We start from the raw sequence: 17,376 nt of genomic DNA, 5'->3' as shown, positions 1-17,376 counted from the left end.
ACTTAGCTTCAGTCGCAGCTTAATTATGTACCTTTTTATTTAAATAATTCTCTGAATATACAAAAAATAATTACTTATAAACGTTGTAGAACTTAAAAGTTTGCGAACTCAGTGCTTTTACTATGCATTTGATATAAGGTATTTTCCCGCTACGTATGTATAGCTGAAAACCAAGCATTAGTCTTTTTTTAGTAAACTAATTTGTAAAAACTAAGATCATTTAAATAATTGATTACATAGTATAACTATTCATAATTTTTTACATGGTCTTCATTGCTAAATGTAAATGTCCATATTCTTTAAATATTTCAGTACTCCGATATAAGTCCAAAATATTATTCATTATTATTATTTCTTTTATCAATGTTGGTAAAACGTTACAAATCTATATTTTTAAGGCAATATAAACAACAGATGAAATATTGGCTGCTAAAGCCTTGAACAATATATATATATATACTTATGAAATAGTTGTATATGTATATGTATGTTTATTTATATAATGCATAACATAAAATTTATGCATACACACTCTTAGTCGATTTAAAAAGTGTTTCAATTTATTCGAATACATCGTAATATTGTAAACATAATGGCAGTAACATTGAAAATTAAAAAAAGACAAAAAGATACCGCGTATATAAAAAGTTATTTACATAGTCGGGGGGGGGGGGACATAGGAACAAAAATGTACAGTTGAAACGATTTGCCATTAAACAAAAATGAAAATTAGAAAGGATGTTCATATTCGTATCTTTTACTAGGTGAAACTAACTCCTATAATCATTCTAAATTTTCATCTCTCCTAATGAGCTTATTACGTAGTTAAATCTCTTGAATAAACTTAATTAAGGCTAACCATTACAAGTCGGTTTTAGAATTATACACGTCACATGTTCAGTCTTTAATTGGAAATTTAAATCAGGGCATCAGTAAAAGATAGTATTTTTTTAAATGCTAAATTTATTTTAAAAAAGTCCCTTTTTGGCAAAAATTTCATGGAATTAACTGAATCAATGATATATTTATTGAAATGAAAATTATTTATAAAGGTACCAATTTAAAAAAAAAGGTCAATTTACATTAAATGACTTTTCAAAACAATAATATATTAAAGAAAAAACCTTATGATTAAAAAAGGAACTAGTTATACGTTTTTTTTAAAGTATGTTTAAGTATAATAAAATTTTTTAAAAGTTAATAATCAGAGATATCAACCAGTTTGAGCTAACGTACAGTTTTTCTTTTTAACTTGGCAATGCAATATTTGTAACGTAGAATAATTATCAAGCTGACTTCACTCTTGTATTGAAAAATAAGGAAAAATTGCACGATGAGGATTTCAATTGTTATGCGAAAATTATGAAATTATGTAGCGAGCTATGTAAATTGTCATAGCTCGTACAATAACCCCTTATGCGTATTTTAAATCATTTTTATTTTTTTCTTTCTCAGTAATATTAAAAAAATTGTCTTTTTGACTTCGCTAAATAAGTATAATCAATATTAGAAATTTAAAATTGGGCTCCAATGTCAAATAAAATAACTACATTTGTTTCCAGATAAGTTTAACTCAAAAGATACAAAAAGATTTAATTATTTTTATTGTTTTGAATTGATTTTAAAACATACTGGACAATGACAGTGCTACTATTGCCAAAAAGTGAACATTAAAGTGTAAAGTGCAATATAAATTGATTTTTTTAAATAAATGATACCCTGATAATTGTTGTTTCAAAAGTTAATAATTTTTTCCTATAATGGATATATTTAAAAAATCATTACAAAGGCCTAAACTGACACCCTTACAAAAGTTTTTTTTTTCCAAGTATCATATTTATGTCACATACATCCAGTTTCATATTAATAACTACTGTTATCCTTTTTCCCCTACTGCTTTATTCAGGAAAAAAACTCAAATCGCCCTCACATAAACTGATACAGAAACATTCGCTTGAGAAAAAAATGCATCCTTCAAGAGAAAGGATGGTTGCGAATAAATTGAAACATTTTTACAATTTAAGTGTAAATATGTATGTATAATAATTATATAAACACACTTACTTTAAAAGTATGAAAAAATCAAATACATCCATTTGACACAGTTTAAATAATATATGTTACACAATAATATGTACATTGAAAATTGGTTCGTTGAAAAAATGTGTTTCTTAAACAAAAAACACACCGGATTAAAAGTTCGGTATAAATACATCAATTATATAATAAACAGCGGCTTAAGATGGCTCCCCCCACACTATTTCCATGGTACCGAGAGTGGGAAATTTTGCAAAGTCCAGTACACCGCATACAACTTTTCCAATCAATTTAATACCCGATAAAACACACTCACATACACTCTGATTCTCAATAACACAACCGTTATGCGACTACTGAGCCAGTACTACTACAAAAGTCCCCATGTTTTTTGTTTTGTTTTTTAAATTGAGGTGACTTTGTCGGAACATTGAAAATATGCAATTAATTTAATCCAAAGTGCAATGAAAAATTACAACTTTTCATTCGTTTAAACTTTTCAGGTTGTAAAGTACATTTATACGTAAATCTTTGAAGAGGCAAATTTTAATTTTAGATTTTTATTCAATTTCATCCAATAACAAAAATGTTATATTACAAAAAAATTAAGTTATTAAGCAAAAAATTTAGGCCTACTTTTAGAATACAAATTGACAAATAAAAAAAATAAATTAAAAAAATGCCAATTCCACCTTATAGAACCCTAAACCTATTAATAATATGATCACATTATAACTTATTTACACCAGTACTATCAGTTGAACATTTTATATATATATANTATATATATATATAAAATGCAATGTATAAAATTTAACAACAAAAAATGAGGTCAGGATTCATATTTACAAAAAGTATAAAAATCAATCACAAGGATCAGTTAGTAAAGCCTAACAGCAACCCTCAAATGACAAATTAAAGTGATCGTTACATTTTCCTTAAATAAAAAACAAACTTGTAAAAGGAACAATGTAATACAAACTCCTATTAACTTTAATCAACATATAAAAATAATAACGGAAAATTAATGTTAGCGTTGCTAACAATTAAAATATCATTCTAAATATTAATTAAATTTTGTTATTTCTTCATGAAATTTATATGATAAAAATAACGATCTGTTTGACATTTGAATATATTCAAATATTTAAATTGGAAAAAAGAATAGAAGCGTTTACTTTTTTGCATCAATAATGCCCTTCAAAACAAGAATATACAAAATTAAAAAATAATTGTAATTAATTTAATGACAGCTTGCCAGTAAAAACAATATAGGTTTTATATTTTGCATACAGGATTACTAATCAATATTTTGAAGTTTGTTTGTTTTTCTTTTTTTTTCTTTTTTTTTGTTTGAATCATGAAATATATATTTTTTACCTCATTACATCCAGATTTCATCAAGACTTGCTTGTGTTTCACTTGTTTTTTTACTATAATTTCAAAATTACTTTCTACCAGAAATAAAAATTGAAATTATGTTTTTAAAAAATGTACTATCCAAAATAGAAAAAAAATTAGATGAAATTCTGGACTTAACTTTCCAAAATGTTAATTACTCTGGGGCTTCTGAACATACTACAAATGTTACTTATTATTGAGCAGCGAAACCGTTACAATTTGCATTTCACCTGGAACTCCTCTTATCGCGATTTGGACTGAGCGTATTTACTTGCGAGCTGGTCTCTCTCATTGATTTGTGGGGGGGTCGTGCCTTCATTTCTTTCTCGCCGTGTCCGTCTTACTCACAGATCCCCGCCGCACGCCGCCTGGCGGACTCAAGGATGGGGGTGCCATTGCCCCTCCTGACACTGAGCTAAAAAAGAAAAAACAAAATCCCAGAAGTGAGTTTTTATTTTAATTAACAAATGTGAAGTTTTGTATTAAATTATATTTTGACAAGTGTTTCAACAAAGACCAAGCCCTTTGTACTTTCTCATCTCTTCACACCTCCGACACAAAAATTGTAAAATAATAAAACAAAAACAATAATAAAACAACCACATGAAATTGCCGGCTTTGCTTGTTTTGATCCTTACTGATAATTGTCTGTTTACGCTCGTAGGGTAAGTTTGTCAGAGGAGTTGTCATTTCACCATCTTCAGTGATGATTCTATTAAGTCTCCTTTTATAATTTTTTTATACAATCATGAGTCAATGTCTTTGGTGGATTAAGTCAGACTGCCACCAATTGATCTATGTGATCTGCTATTAATTTGTGTGTTTATGACTTTTTTAGTGTTAAGTATGTTATGTTTATATATTTTGAAATTTTTGAGTTATGTTCATTTTTCAACCTTTTCTTGTGGTTTCATGCTTGTCTATAATGTGTTATCTGTGATGGTTTTCTGTGACATGTCGCACAGTCTGATTTCCTATTATTTTCCATAAATAGTCTTATGTATGCTATAAAATAGACGTGGCTTAACATTGCAGACATACTGAAGATGGCGAAATGCCAAAACGCATCTAATAGACAAAGCCAGCAAGGATAGGCAGACCAAGATGATAGGCAAAGATAAACTTAAAAGTTTATCACCATGCGGACCACAAGAAGAAATCTAACGTCTGAGGTCTGTAAAGTGATGTACCTGCATTTTGGTCATCATCAATCATCCCTTCCTACCTTCACTCACTATTTTGACCCGTCAAACGTGTTTACGAATTTTCCCGTTTCATGTGTGACTATGAGGGGTTTTCGTTCGTTGTGTCCCATTTTATAAGTTCATGAAAGGTAAAAGAAGTGTCAGAGATAATCTCTATTTACAGCATCTTTGAGGGATTAAGTTTAGGTTTTTTGATAGTCTAGTCAATTATTTTGATCAGGCGTTTTATTTTTTTATTTGTAAGATGTATAGTGTTTTGAAAGGAGTAAATTATGTTGTCTTTTTTTTCATTTCTAAGTACTCGGTTCGAATTCAGGTCCGCTATGATTTGGACCGGGGACCCTTTCAGTAATGAGTCACCATGTCAAAACTCTGAGTTGTTACATTGTGTATTCGTGCATTTCTTTGTGTTAAATGCATTGTGTTTGTAAATTGCTAAGTTTCAAATATGTCAAGTTTTGCCATAGAGTATTTTTAAACTTGTCCAGTTGTTGTTGAGGACTTCTGTTGGTTTTATGTGGATAGTGTGCAGGTACAAAGAACATATGTGATCAAAGATACCAAATCATCATAATTATTGGAAGCCGGCTTACAACAAATTTTCGTTTCAATACTATTGATTTTAGTTTTTAACGTTTCATAGTACTGTAAGTTGAGTTTTTTTTTTTTTTTTTAAATAAACTAAACAATAAACCACCTCACTTTTCTAATCAGGACACTTCTATCTAGTTGTCAGACATTTTTACGTACATAGATTAACAAGATGAGAAAGCATAACAAACAGACAATACACAACATTAACAAAACAAAATAAATATCAAAAATAAAGGGTGTTTTAATATTAAAAAACACATACACGCACGCACGCAAAAGTATTGTTAGTATGTTAGAAGTTAAATTGGAAATAAAAGATATGATTAATTCGGAATGATACATGAATTATTTTGTAAAATTTGAAAGTACTATTATAAAAATAAAAATTATGAAAGGTATTAATAAGCAAGCCAATTTTTAAAAAATGTTAGAAACATGCAAATTAGTAAGTAAAACAAGCAAAAATAACAATGTACCTTAATGCTAGTTAAAAAAAAAAAAAAAAAAAAAAAAAAAAATAGCTCAATAATATACAAATTTTCAATTGTCAATTCGCACAAATGATTAAAATGTAAAAAATACTAGAACGGATGAAATATGCAATTTTTTCTCTCGAAATGTATTTTAACAAAAAATTGTTTTTCTCTCTCTCCCTTTTGTCTCAAATGAGAAAGGACGTACTTTTCCACAGGTGGGGGGATCGTGTTCATCCTTTGTACACTCAGGTCTAGAGTCGAGGAGTTGGGGAGGACACCTCTGTGAAGTCGCATCGAAACTCTCCTCTCCTGTCCTCCTTCACCGGTTATCGCTCGGCCTCGTGCTGAGACTAAAAATTCCCATTTGCAACAACAATGAGTTAGAACCTCCATTATGATTTCCACCGTGATTATTATATAGTTATTAGCTGGAAAATAAAATATCAACTGGCAAAACTGCCAGTAAGTTGTGCCATCTGAATTTTAAATCAAATTGCAATCATTAAGAGGACTGTCATAACTTTGGGCCCCTCATTAAAATTAATATTTTTTTTTTTTATAAAACTTAAAATACAGGAATACGTCCTATAGGAAATAACTTAAAAAAGAACATTTTTTTATATGACAGTGTAAATCTACCTGCTAATTTCTGCAATAATCATAATAAAAAAATCAGACTAAATTTAAGCTTCATTAATTTTTTGTTACATTAAAATTGCATCTAATAGTCAACATCAAATGTAAATTAAACTTAAATGTGATCTGTGTTTATGCATGTACAGGGTGAGTTTAACTTCTGCCCCACCCCCCAATATTTTTTTGTACATTTTTGCGAAAAATCCCAACATACATTAACTTTTATTTTTTGTCTAGTTTCTTTTGAAACAAAAAGTTTTGGTCTAACTCTTCAGGATACTGATAGGAACTTGTCTATGTCAAATAGTAAGGTACCCATCAATGTAACTGTTGTTTTAACTGATGTTTTGATGCTGAATTCAATGTGCAAACGGTTTTTAATTTAGAGCAACCCTTCTTAAGTTATTTGCAAAAAACATAAGGAAATTAATGTTTGCACAAACAAAACATAAATAAAAATTGATTGACTTTGAGGCTTTTGAATATCAAAAAAAATTTTTTGCTTTAATACATGGTTAACACTTATATTAAAATCCTTCAGTCTAAAGGTTAGTTATGTTCTTTGACTTTCCACAGATTGTAGTCAATCATAAAAATGTCTCAGTTTAAACAAGAAAAACTGGAGATGATTTTTCAGTTGGAAAAAGTGCATTGAAATTTGCACCAGGCTTTAACAAGCTACATTCAGATCATCCTGTTCGTCATCATTACATGAGGAAATTGTCCCGATATTTTTCTTTCTGTAGCAAGTAATTTTCTATTAATTATCAATCATTGATTGGTTGAAGAAATTTGAAAAGATTTCGTTCATCCGAAAAACTGTGTTTATTGGACAAAGCATTTTGATAACTTGAGACCAGTTGCCACAAATTAAAAACTGTTTACATCCACTAGGTTTCGTGGTCTGCTTGACCAATTAATTCTTTCAATTAATTAAGGTTTTTAGTTGAGATAAAAAAGTCAGTGTTACGAGCGGGATTTGAACCCACGATCTTCGGCTAGATACGCCGCTACTCTACCATTTGAGCTATCGTGACCTCGATTCCACTCGGATTTGTCGCCGAGAATCAAATAGATTACACGGCATTTGAAAAATGGCAAAAAGGAGGGAAAATTTAAAAGGTGGGGTTGAGACGGGAAGTTAGTGTCCGAGTGGATCGAGGTCACGTTAGCTCAAGTGGTAGAGCAGCGGCGTATCTAGCCGAAGGTTGTGGGTTCGAATCCTGCTCGTGACACTCACTTTTTATCCCAACCAATATCTTAATTAATTTAAATATAGTTTTGAGTATACATATTGCAATTGCTTGACGGGGTATATATAAATTAATTAATTGAAAGATATTAATTGGTCAAGCGGACCACGAAACTTCGTGAATTTAATAAGTTACAATGAAGTATATCTTCACTAAAGCTCTCCGTGGCCATTTCATTTGTCGCCGAGAATCAAATAGATTACATGACATTGAAAAAATGGGAAAAAGGAAGGAAAATTCGAAAGGTGGGGTTGAGGTGGGAAGTTAGTGCCCGAGAGGATCAAAGTCACGATAGCTCAATGGTAGAGCAGCAGCGTATTTAGCTGAAGATCGTGGGTTCGAATCTCGCTTGTGACACTGACTTTTTTATTTTAACTAAAAGCCTTAATTAACTGTTTACATCATTAATTCAGCATCAAAAATGTATGTTGATGAGTATCTTATTATAAAGTTTAGTTAAGTTATAAGTTGTAAAATAAGTTTCTATTCATAACCTCTTTTCATGAAGAGTTAGATCAAACCTTTTTCACTCATGAAAAACTAGCCAAAAAAATAATTTTATGTGTCTCGGGGATTTTTTCACAAAAATAAAAATAAATATGGGGGAACAGAAATTAAATGGTGTGTATTTTTGAATGTATGCAACACACTTATAGTTCGTATATTTATCATTGTTACTTCAAATTTTAAAATTGCAATTTTTTTACAAGTACATACTTAAATTGCTCTAAATATTTTTATTGTTTTGAACCGGATTACTCTATGTGAACTATTACAACTTAAAACAATTTATTCTTATTGAAGCTCTGATCGTCTGTTCGTCTGTAAAGTACATTGAAGAAAAAAACAAAACAGCACCAACTAAATTTAGATATTAATGAAGTAATTTACTGTAGGTTGTTTTAGTAAAGCTAGTTTCATATTTATAAATAGTTAATCATACATTTTCATTATCTTTTAAAAAATTTATTTTTATAGCTATATTTATATCTTGTGCTTACCAAAACTGTAAAAAAATTATACTCAATTCTTTTTCTTTCCTTAGAAATTTTTCTAGTTTCAGCTACTAAGTACAAATCTATTTTTAATTAAAATTAGGAATTTATCGGAAATTCAAGAAATTAACAGCTTATAACTGAGTTTAGATAAGACGTAAATATTTGGCAAAAGTACATCCGATTTTCACAGGAATCGAAAAATAATCTGTACGAATTCATTCAAGACAATTAGACAAGACCAATTTAGACCAAATATCAATATGTACTGCCTTTCTATAGGAAAAAAAAAATTGTCTTTGCCATTAAGAAGAATCAAAATATTTCAAAAATTGATAAGCCAACAAATTAGAATTTATGCTTTATACTGAATGAACGTTAAAAAGTGTATCTTTTTATAATAATATTTCAATTTAAAAATTATGCCATTAATCATTTTATACATTGAATATTAAGCCTAAAAATTTTATTTTTTACTCTCATGTGTTTAAATGATTAGCTAAAATTTAAACTATAAAAAAAAGAAATATTGTATATATATAATTATATATTTGTTTAAATAGTTGCATATTTCTTATTGTTTATTAATGGTTTTACTATATGTATCTTTTTTTTTGTCTATTGTATGCTATGAATTTACAGTGGAAATATGCATATATATATAATATCATTAACACAAACTAACAATTTATTTCTCTTTTTTTCCTCCCTTTAACAAAGCGCAATTTAAATCAACTTGTAAACAGATGTCGTCGACCTTCTTATCTTTTTACCATACTTGCGAGACCTTTTGAGTAAATTCCGACATTTTTTTAGTTTTGTCAAGATCCACCTTTTATGTTTCTTGAAAACCGCTACAAAAACGATTAGGCATTATTAAAGAAAAACAAACAAAAAGCAAAAAAAATAAAAATAAAACATCTAACATATGATTCACAATAGCAATGATGAAGCCTTAGTAAATATTTTTATGTGAGGCAATTTGTCAGTTTGATTTGATAGTTTTAGAATATAAAATTCAAAAGTTACCAACCTTAATTACGATATTAGCATATGTATGTTCATGTAAAAGTAATTTAACTGGCGTTTTTTTTTCTTTTTTTTTAAGTTTTGTTGTTTTCTATTGTATTTCCCAAAATCTCTGGTCTAATAAGTCTTAAATAATAAATCTTGAGAAACATTTGTTACAAAGGCATAAAATGAAGAGTAATTTTTATTATTTTAATTAAGTCAATCATCAATCAAACACTGCTTGCAGCCAAAATTTAAATATGTACAAAATTATCTTCTTAAAATAAAATAAAAAATCTGTCATTTTCAAAAAGATAATTTGAAGAGGAGTTATTCTTCTAAATTTTATAGGTCTCCAGTGCCCATGCTGTTAACAGAAACATTGCTCATGACTTAATAGTATGTCGAATAGAAATTACCAGTAGTTGGGCTACTGTTGGGAAGAAGGGCAATGCCTGGGCGTGCCCTTCTATGGGCACCATTCGTTGCTCTTTCACCTTGACCTATCCTAACTGTAATCCTTGCACCAGGCCCACCTGCTCCAGCTCCGACTGCACCGCCGCCGGTAGCTCCTCTTGCTTCTTCCCCAGCTCCAGCTCGGCTCCCTCCCTGAAATTGACAAATAAATCAACATAAAAAAAGATAATTAAAATTAAAAAAATTGAAAATTTTCAACTTACGAATTTGAGCATGTTCCAGTCGAAGACATAATCATAAGTAAATAGTTCTCTTTGGAATAGAGTTTGAAATAATTGGCGAAGGAACGAATAATCAGGTCTTTCTTCAAACCTAAGAGATCTACAGTAGCCTAGGTACATTGCAAACTCAGCTTTAAAAATAAGATTACATTAAAAATAACTTCAACTGCCAACTTAATTTTTTTAAAATTTTTTTTACCTACCTGGGTAACCTTTACAGAGTTCGTCTATGGGAGAAGACATTTTCTTTTCACTAATTCTTTCATATTTTTGTCGTTTAGTCGCACCTTTTAATCCTTGCCAAGGTAATGAACCTCTATTAAAATACATTAATACATAGCCTAAAGATTCTAAATCGTCTCGTCTGCTTTGTTCAATTCCTAAATGTGTGTTAATGGAAGCATATCTAGCAGTTCCCGTGAGATTTTTGTTCTCTTTGTAAGAGATGTGTTGATGGGTCCGGCCGTCACGGTACTTTTTCGCCAGACCGAAGTCTATGATGTACACCAAATTCCCCTTTTTCCCTAATCCCATCAAAAAGTTATCAGGCTTGATGTCTCTATGGATGAAATTGCGACTGTGAATATAGTCTATTCGATTTATCTGAAAAGGATGAAGGGTTAAATGTTTTATTCATGAGTTTCCACTGTCACAACACGGATATACCACTCACCAATTGATCGGCTAATAATAAGACAGTCTTTAGAGTAAACCTTCTTGAACAAAAATTAAACAAATCTTCTAAAGAAGGACCTAATAATTCCATGACCATTACATTGTAGTCACCTTCCGATCCGCACCACTTTATTGTTGGGATCCCAACTGTAAAAAAAAATTAATTAGATAACTAGATATAAGTATCCCGTTCGCATAATATTCAAAAATACTGAGAGTATCCAGAAAGTACCCTAACAATTACAGATGACATCTATTTTTATAATTCAAATAGTTATTACAAAAATAAAATAAAATGTTCATCAAACCACCACTTCTTAATAAATTATAAAATTTAATTTACATTAAAAACAGTTTTTGATTTTTTTTTAATTGTGACTAGTTTGTAAATTATTACAAACATGATTATGACATAAACCGGGAAAATTGAGATAACAATAAGAAGTGATATGTATAATAAAAAAATATATATATATATATATATATAAACAGAAAATAAATAAATTATCTATGAATTTATTTTTTTAATATTTTTTAGGCCTTTGTGTAGAAGGCGGATCTAAAAGCAAACTCAGCAAGTTATGACCTAGGAAAAAATGTTTAAAAAATCATTAATTGTAATTAACTTTTCCGAAATATAAAGTTGTTTGAAAACTTGGCCCAGGGTCGTACATAAATATAAATCAAACATTGAATTAAAGTTTGTACCAATAAAAAATATAAAAAATTATACTTGGCAAGTAAACGTCTCTTTTTTTCTTTTTAAATATTACTTAGAAATTACACAAAAACGTATACAAACATAAATTATAGATGCAAGATGGACATATCTTTTAAAATATAATATGGGTAATCCAAAAAAAATTTAAATAAGTACTTTTTTATAATAAGTATTACTTTATGTTTATTTATATTACTTTAATAAGTATTTACTTTTTTATTTAAGCAAAAAACACAGAAACGCTTTTTACATAAACCAAAAAATAAAATGTTTTAAAGAAGTAAAAAGTATGAAACATATACTAGTAAACATAAAAACCATAATCACTTTGTATTCTACAATTTTATCATCATGGTCGGTTTGTACTCATTGCATGTTTCAGTCAGACATGATTCTGTCTTCTCTTTCTTATCTGTGTTCTTTCATGCCATAGATGCACTGTCCACATTATCAAAATTTAACACTTATACACTAAGTTACTTTTAATGGCTGTGTCATCTGAAAAAGCACATGCACATATTAGGGGTCTACCATCATCCTTTCTATAAACTACATTATCTCCAACCAAGAAAACAACTGTTAAGTATTTTCCCTAGAAAAATAACAAGGAAGTCTGAATACAAGGAACACAGAAGAACAAAATGCTGATGTGCCAAGGCTTGCAATCTATCCACAGAATTTAATTTATTATACACAAAACTTTTTAAATGAAAAATTTGACATAGGATTTGGAACCGATGATCTTTGGATAGCTAGTATGATGCTCTAGTATTTGAGCTACAATGACTTAATCCCCCACATTACAAACTTCTCGATTGATTCCTACATTATTTTAATAATCAACTAAGTTTATATCTCGTATTGGACAATTTTAGCATTCCATGGCAAAAAAAAAAAATAGCATTTCTATGCATTTTAAACCCCTCTCCATAGCAGTTAGTCACCATCAGAGTAATTCACCCTTCTAGAACGGATGTAAAAAAATATATCGAATGTCCATATAAAAATGTATGCTATGATCATTCCTGGAGGAATAAATTGTCCAGGTATAAATGTGGTGATTAGTGACCGTTAGTCAATGATTATTCAGAAATCGTAAGATGCGGTCTGGTGTGATGTAGGTTTCAGAAAAACATTTTCTTTATCGTGCCAATGTTTCAATCTTTATTGAGATTATCTTCAGGGCCTGGGATTTTGGGGATAAACATTGTTTAAATTTAACAAATACATGTAGGATATGGAAAAAAGTGAATTTATACAATGCAAAATATATTTTTTATATTCAATCAAAGTATTTCTACTCATTCAAAGTGTTTGTTTTCTGCGTAATTGAGTGAGTAGAAATACTATGAATATAAAAAATATATTTTGCATTGTATAAATTCACTTTTTTCCACACCCTACATGTATTTGTTAAATTTAAACAATGTTTGAAAATCCCAGGCCCTGAAGATGATCTCAATAAAGATTGAAACGTGGCACGATAAAGAAAATGTTTTTCTGAAACCTACATCACACAGATGCATCTCACGATTTCCGAATAATCATTGTTCAGGTATTTGATGGTTCATTTTTCAGATTTTTTCTGAAAACTACTTACTCTTTATACAATGTTTCTTCTTCGAAAGCTTCTCTTTAGTGGAAGATTGGAAATTTCTTCACTCTGTTCTAACACAGTTCAGTTAACACCAATCAGTGAGTGGTTGAATTAGCCACCCCATTTTTTTGGCTAGTTTTTGGCCAAATGGGAACACCTTGGTTCTCAAGTCTCAACTGTATTTTCTGTTACCCATCTTTATGTGGCTTGTACAATTTAAAAAGATATTTTGGGTGTTTGCATTTTATCCATATGCCATGCATGTTTTATAAAGAAAAGTTATATGAAAAATGAATTGCCTTTGTTGAACAAATTTAGAAAAAAGGCTTTGTTCCATTTATTAATTTATTTTTTTAATTGTAAAATATATGCTATACATTTACTTATAAGATTTACGGAAATATATTTTCTCTCTCATCTGCCTGTCTGTCTCAAGCAATAATTTTTAATATTAAAGGAGGACTTAACGTCCAACTACCTGTCGGGAGTCACAGGTAAAGAGTCAAACCACTGTACAATACTTTCGTCACACAATCAAAAATCCATGGACTATGCTGGGTTTCAAACCAAGAACTGCTGGTGTGGCAAATACAAGTTGGATGCCCTAACTAATCAGGCACTGAGGTCCCCCTCATTGAAATGTATAAAATATGTATTTTGTACATTCATCTTGATTTATAAAAAAAAAACCTTCCTGAATAAGCACCCTTCAATAATGGCCAAACAAATTTCTTGCGTGTTATTTGTATAGGGGTTTCACCTGTATGTACTTCTACTTATTTGTGTGTAATAGTGATTGTTGGTTGAAATATCTTTTATTTTCAAGGGTCGTATTTCGTTTGTGATGGCACAGATAAGAAAGTATTAAAGATTGACAGGAATGATCCTGTCTTCACATTACATACTAGAATGTTAATCCGATTAAATGCCTTTCTAGGCATTACAAAAAGACTTCAACTTGCCAGTGTGACCAATGTACACATTTTATCAAATAAATAAATAAGCCTTCCCTGTTAGTAGCAATTTTATTTTATTTTTATGTATTTTATTATTTTTTGTACTCTCGGTCTAGTTTGATACTATATTAGTACTATATTTTCATTTGATTCTATAAAAAAATACTGAATTAATAATGTAAGTCAATCATAATAGTTGTTTTATATTGATTGTCTCCTGTTGAATGTTTACCCTTTTTTTGTATTTTACAAAACAAGATGAACATCGTCTGTATTATTGGGCTGGTGCAAAAATAATGCAAGTTTTGAAAAGGCAGTCAAAACTATTTTTACTTTTTATAAAATAAAGAAAATTTATTCAAAATTCCATCACACTATACATCTTTGCCAACATGTAATAAGCGCTGTTCTGACTCACAATAAAGTGTTGAAAGGAGATTTTGTGTTTTACCGTGTTCTCTAAAAATTGTATCCATCAGTAAGTGACCAAATACCTAAACAAGTGTAAGACTGTAGGACGGGTGAATGCAGAGGGTGCAGCAAGGTTTCTTATCTTAAGTCCTCAAGTCCTTAGGTCAGCATTGCGACAAGCGACCTGGCACTACCGTGAAGAAGAATTGGCCCCTTATGGTTTTCCAATGCTGGATAGACATTGCAGTTTCCCATGCATTTTGTCAATTTCTTGGCAACATTTCTCGGCTGCGATAGATTCATTCAATTCAGGAAATAATAGTCAACAACCCCAACAATACACCACTAAACCTTTTTTGGGTGCAGATTTGGTTTTGGGAAGTGTTTTGGCGCTTTATCCTTGTCCAACCACAGACCTGTACGCCTGCCATTATCGTACGTGATGATACAATCCAGAAATTTTGGTGGTGCAACAGAATAGACGTGCAAATTTCAAAGTGTCAATTTCTGTGGGCTTTGGTCAGTTCATGCAGTACCCACTTGTCGAGTTTCTTTATTTTACCAATTTGGTCCCGATTGCAAACAACAGTTGACTGAGCAATACTAAGCTCTTCCACAATTTTCCGTGCTGTCAAATGTGACTTTTATTCAATCAATGTTTTGAGTTGATCATCGTCCGCAACAGAAGGCCTACCGCGACCTTCCCTGTCTTCAAGATCGAAATCTCCAAGACCATCCCTTAAGTTCGTTTTGCCTAATGTACTGGACTTTAGAAAACAACTGAAACGTACCAATAGATGCGACACACAAATACTTCGGACCTTCTCCACTGAAGCCATCCCTGCACTGCACAATCGCTAATGCTTCCCACCTGCCAAACTGTAATGGTGTTACACACAGTTTGCACCGGACATCACCCAGGTTTAAATTCGTACAAATAAATTTGACAAAACTCTAGTTTGGACATATTTAATTTCAATATCCTCACTCTTATAAAATTCAAGATAAACTAAAACATTTTGTATAAAAGAACCAGCATTAATTTGGTACCAACGCAATATTTAATTATAGTTTAAATTTACTCAGTAATTTATTTAGAAATCGTGAGATGTGGTCTGGTGTGATGTAGGTTTCAGAAAAACATTTTCTTTAACGTACCAACGTTTCGATCTTTATTGAGATCATCTTCAGGGCCTGGGATTTACAAACATTGTTTACATATAACAATTACATTTTGGATGTGGAAAAGTGAATGTATACAATGCAAAATATATTTTTTTATATTAATTACTAATCACCACACATTACTCAGTAATTATGATTTTTTCTGAGTAACTCATTTCAGTTTTAACTCCTTTGGGTTTTGTTTTATGTAAGTCTGTTTATTATGTTGATCAGCGCAACAATGTCTATTTTTGTGACAAAATGTTAATAATTTTTGACTATTGTATTATACCAAGGGAACACTCTTGTCCCAGAATTTTTTTTTCCTTCTTCTTCTATTACACAAGTACACTTTGAACTTATTACACAATATTTTTGGGGGCTTTTTGTATGTCTCAATGTTGTTCAATAAGACGCCTAAACAAATTGAGGATAAATTTTATTTGAATTTTGTTTTTAGTAAATGTAATAAGTAACTGAATAAACGAATTAAGGCTTTGAAGGAGGAAAGAGATTTTGTTTTCAATGTTGGTCCTTTTATCTAATATACTATTTTTAGCACGCAAAAACGTCAAAAGCAAATTGTTCTATATTCTCAATAAGGTCGATAAGTAGATTAACCAGGGGATTTTCGATATAATTGAGAGGAAAAAAAAGGCAGTTTTGTTTTTTCTGTTTTTTCAACGGGCCTCGTTAGAAGGGGGCGAACGGGCCCTTTTTTATCCACATCCGTCCCGTCGTCCGCGGCTGTCCCGGTCGAAAGTACAACACGAAAACATTATCGTAAAATTGCAGTACTCACCCGCTCCCTGCATCATTTTGTAGAATTTGGATTCTATGTGAAGCTGAGGGTGTCTTGTTTTGATACATTCTAGTTTAATTGCTACTTCTTCGCTTGTTGAAATATTCGTTCCTGGAAAGAAATACGATCTCGATTAATCGCTCTATAGTTCGGGCGGGCCGGGAAAATTGGAAAATCGGTGAAGGTGTAGAGCGGATAAGGAAACGGGAATAGGAGAGAATTCCATGGTGCCATGTCGGTAGCTCACCTAGATAAATGTCGCCGAAGGATCCGCTACCGATTTTACGTCCCAGTCTGTATTTATTGCCGACTCTGAGTTCCATTTCTGCAAAAAGGACGTTCTAACGTTAGAAAGGGCCGACTTGAGATTATTTAATCGCAACATAAACATCTTTCTTTCGAGCAGCCATTTTGAATTATCTAACTTTAACAGGAGAGCACACAGGCATACAACACCCACTAAATAAAAACCTCTCTCGGGGCGGAGGTGGTCAACGTTCACGTCTCACAATCTTTTTCTACCTTGTTTTCTGGGCGGAGAGAGTCTGGGAAGAATGAAACTCCGGCCTTTACGTCGATCACTTCAGCGTCATCAAGAATTTTGCGTTGAAATCCTGTTTAAAAGAAATACGAGAAAATACATAGTTGTAAGTTGAGTTGATAGTCGCCTACGAGAGAGCACAGATGATCCCGAGGTTTGGTACCGTCCGAGCCCGCCGGAGGCGCCACGCTCGGCCGTGACTA

The 17,376-nt window shown here is 31.0% G+C and overlaps 1 protein-coding gene across 3 annotated transcripts; it reads right to left on the bottom strand.

Moving 5' to 3' along the window:
- Window positions 1–3,269: 3,269 nt before the first annotated feature.
- Window positions 3,270–17,327, bottom strand: LOC106672980 (casein kinase I). Of its 3 annotated transcripts, XM_014404882.2 has the most exons (9): window positions 17,155–17,327; window positions 16,880–16,957; window positions 16,633–16,743; window positions 10,980–11,128; window positions 10,510–10,909; window positions 10,289–10,437; window positions 10,028–10,217; window positions 5,919–6,063; window positions 3,270–3,853 (listed from the first exon to the last, which is right to left on the bottom strand). In XM_014404882.2, exons 2-9 carry the CDS (start codon window positions 16,953–16,955, stop codon window positions 3,754–3,756), a joined length of 1,320 nt encoding a protein of 439 aa, XP_014260368.1. In that variant the 5' UTR covers window positions 16,956–16,957; window positions 17,155–17,327; the 3' UTR covers window positions 3,270–3,753. The 3 variants fall into 3 exon arrangements, with proteins under 3 accessions (XP_014260368.1, XP_014260727.1, XP_014260607.1); XM_014405241.2 differs by lacking the exon at window positions 5,919–6,063; XM_014405121.2 differs by lacking the exons at window positions 3,270–3,853; window positions 5,919–6,063 and adding an exon at window positions 9,268–9,451.
- Window positions 17,328–17,376: the final 49 nt, after the last annotated feature.

This window comes from Cimex lectularius, unplaced genomic scaffold, assembly GCF_000648675.2.
Source record: "Cimex lectularius strain Harlan isolate CLEC.00 unplaced genomic scaffold, Clec_2.1 scaffold1, whole genome shotgun sequence".
Taxonomy (NCBI): domain Eukaryota; kingdom Metazoa; phylum Arthropoda; class Insecta; order Hemiptera; family Cimicidae; genus Cimex; species Cimex lectularius.
Note: the sequence above shows the minus strand (reverse complement) of the source record. Positions and strands in the feature narration are given on the sequence as shown.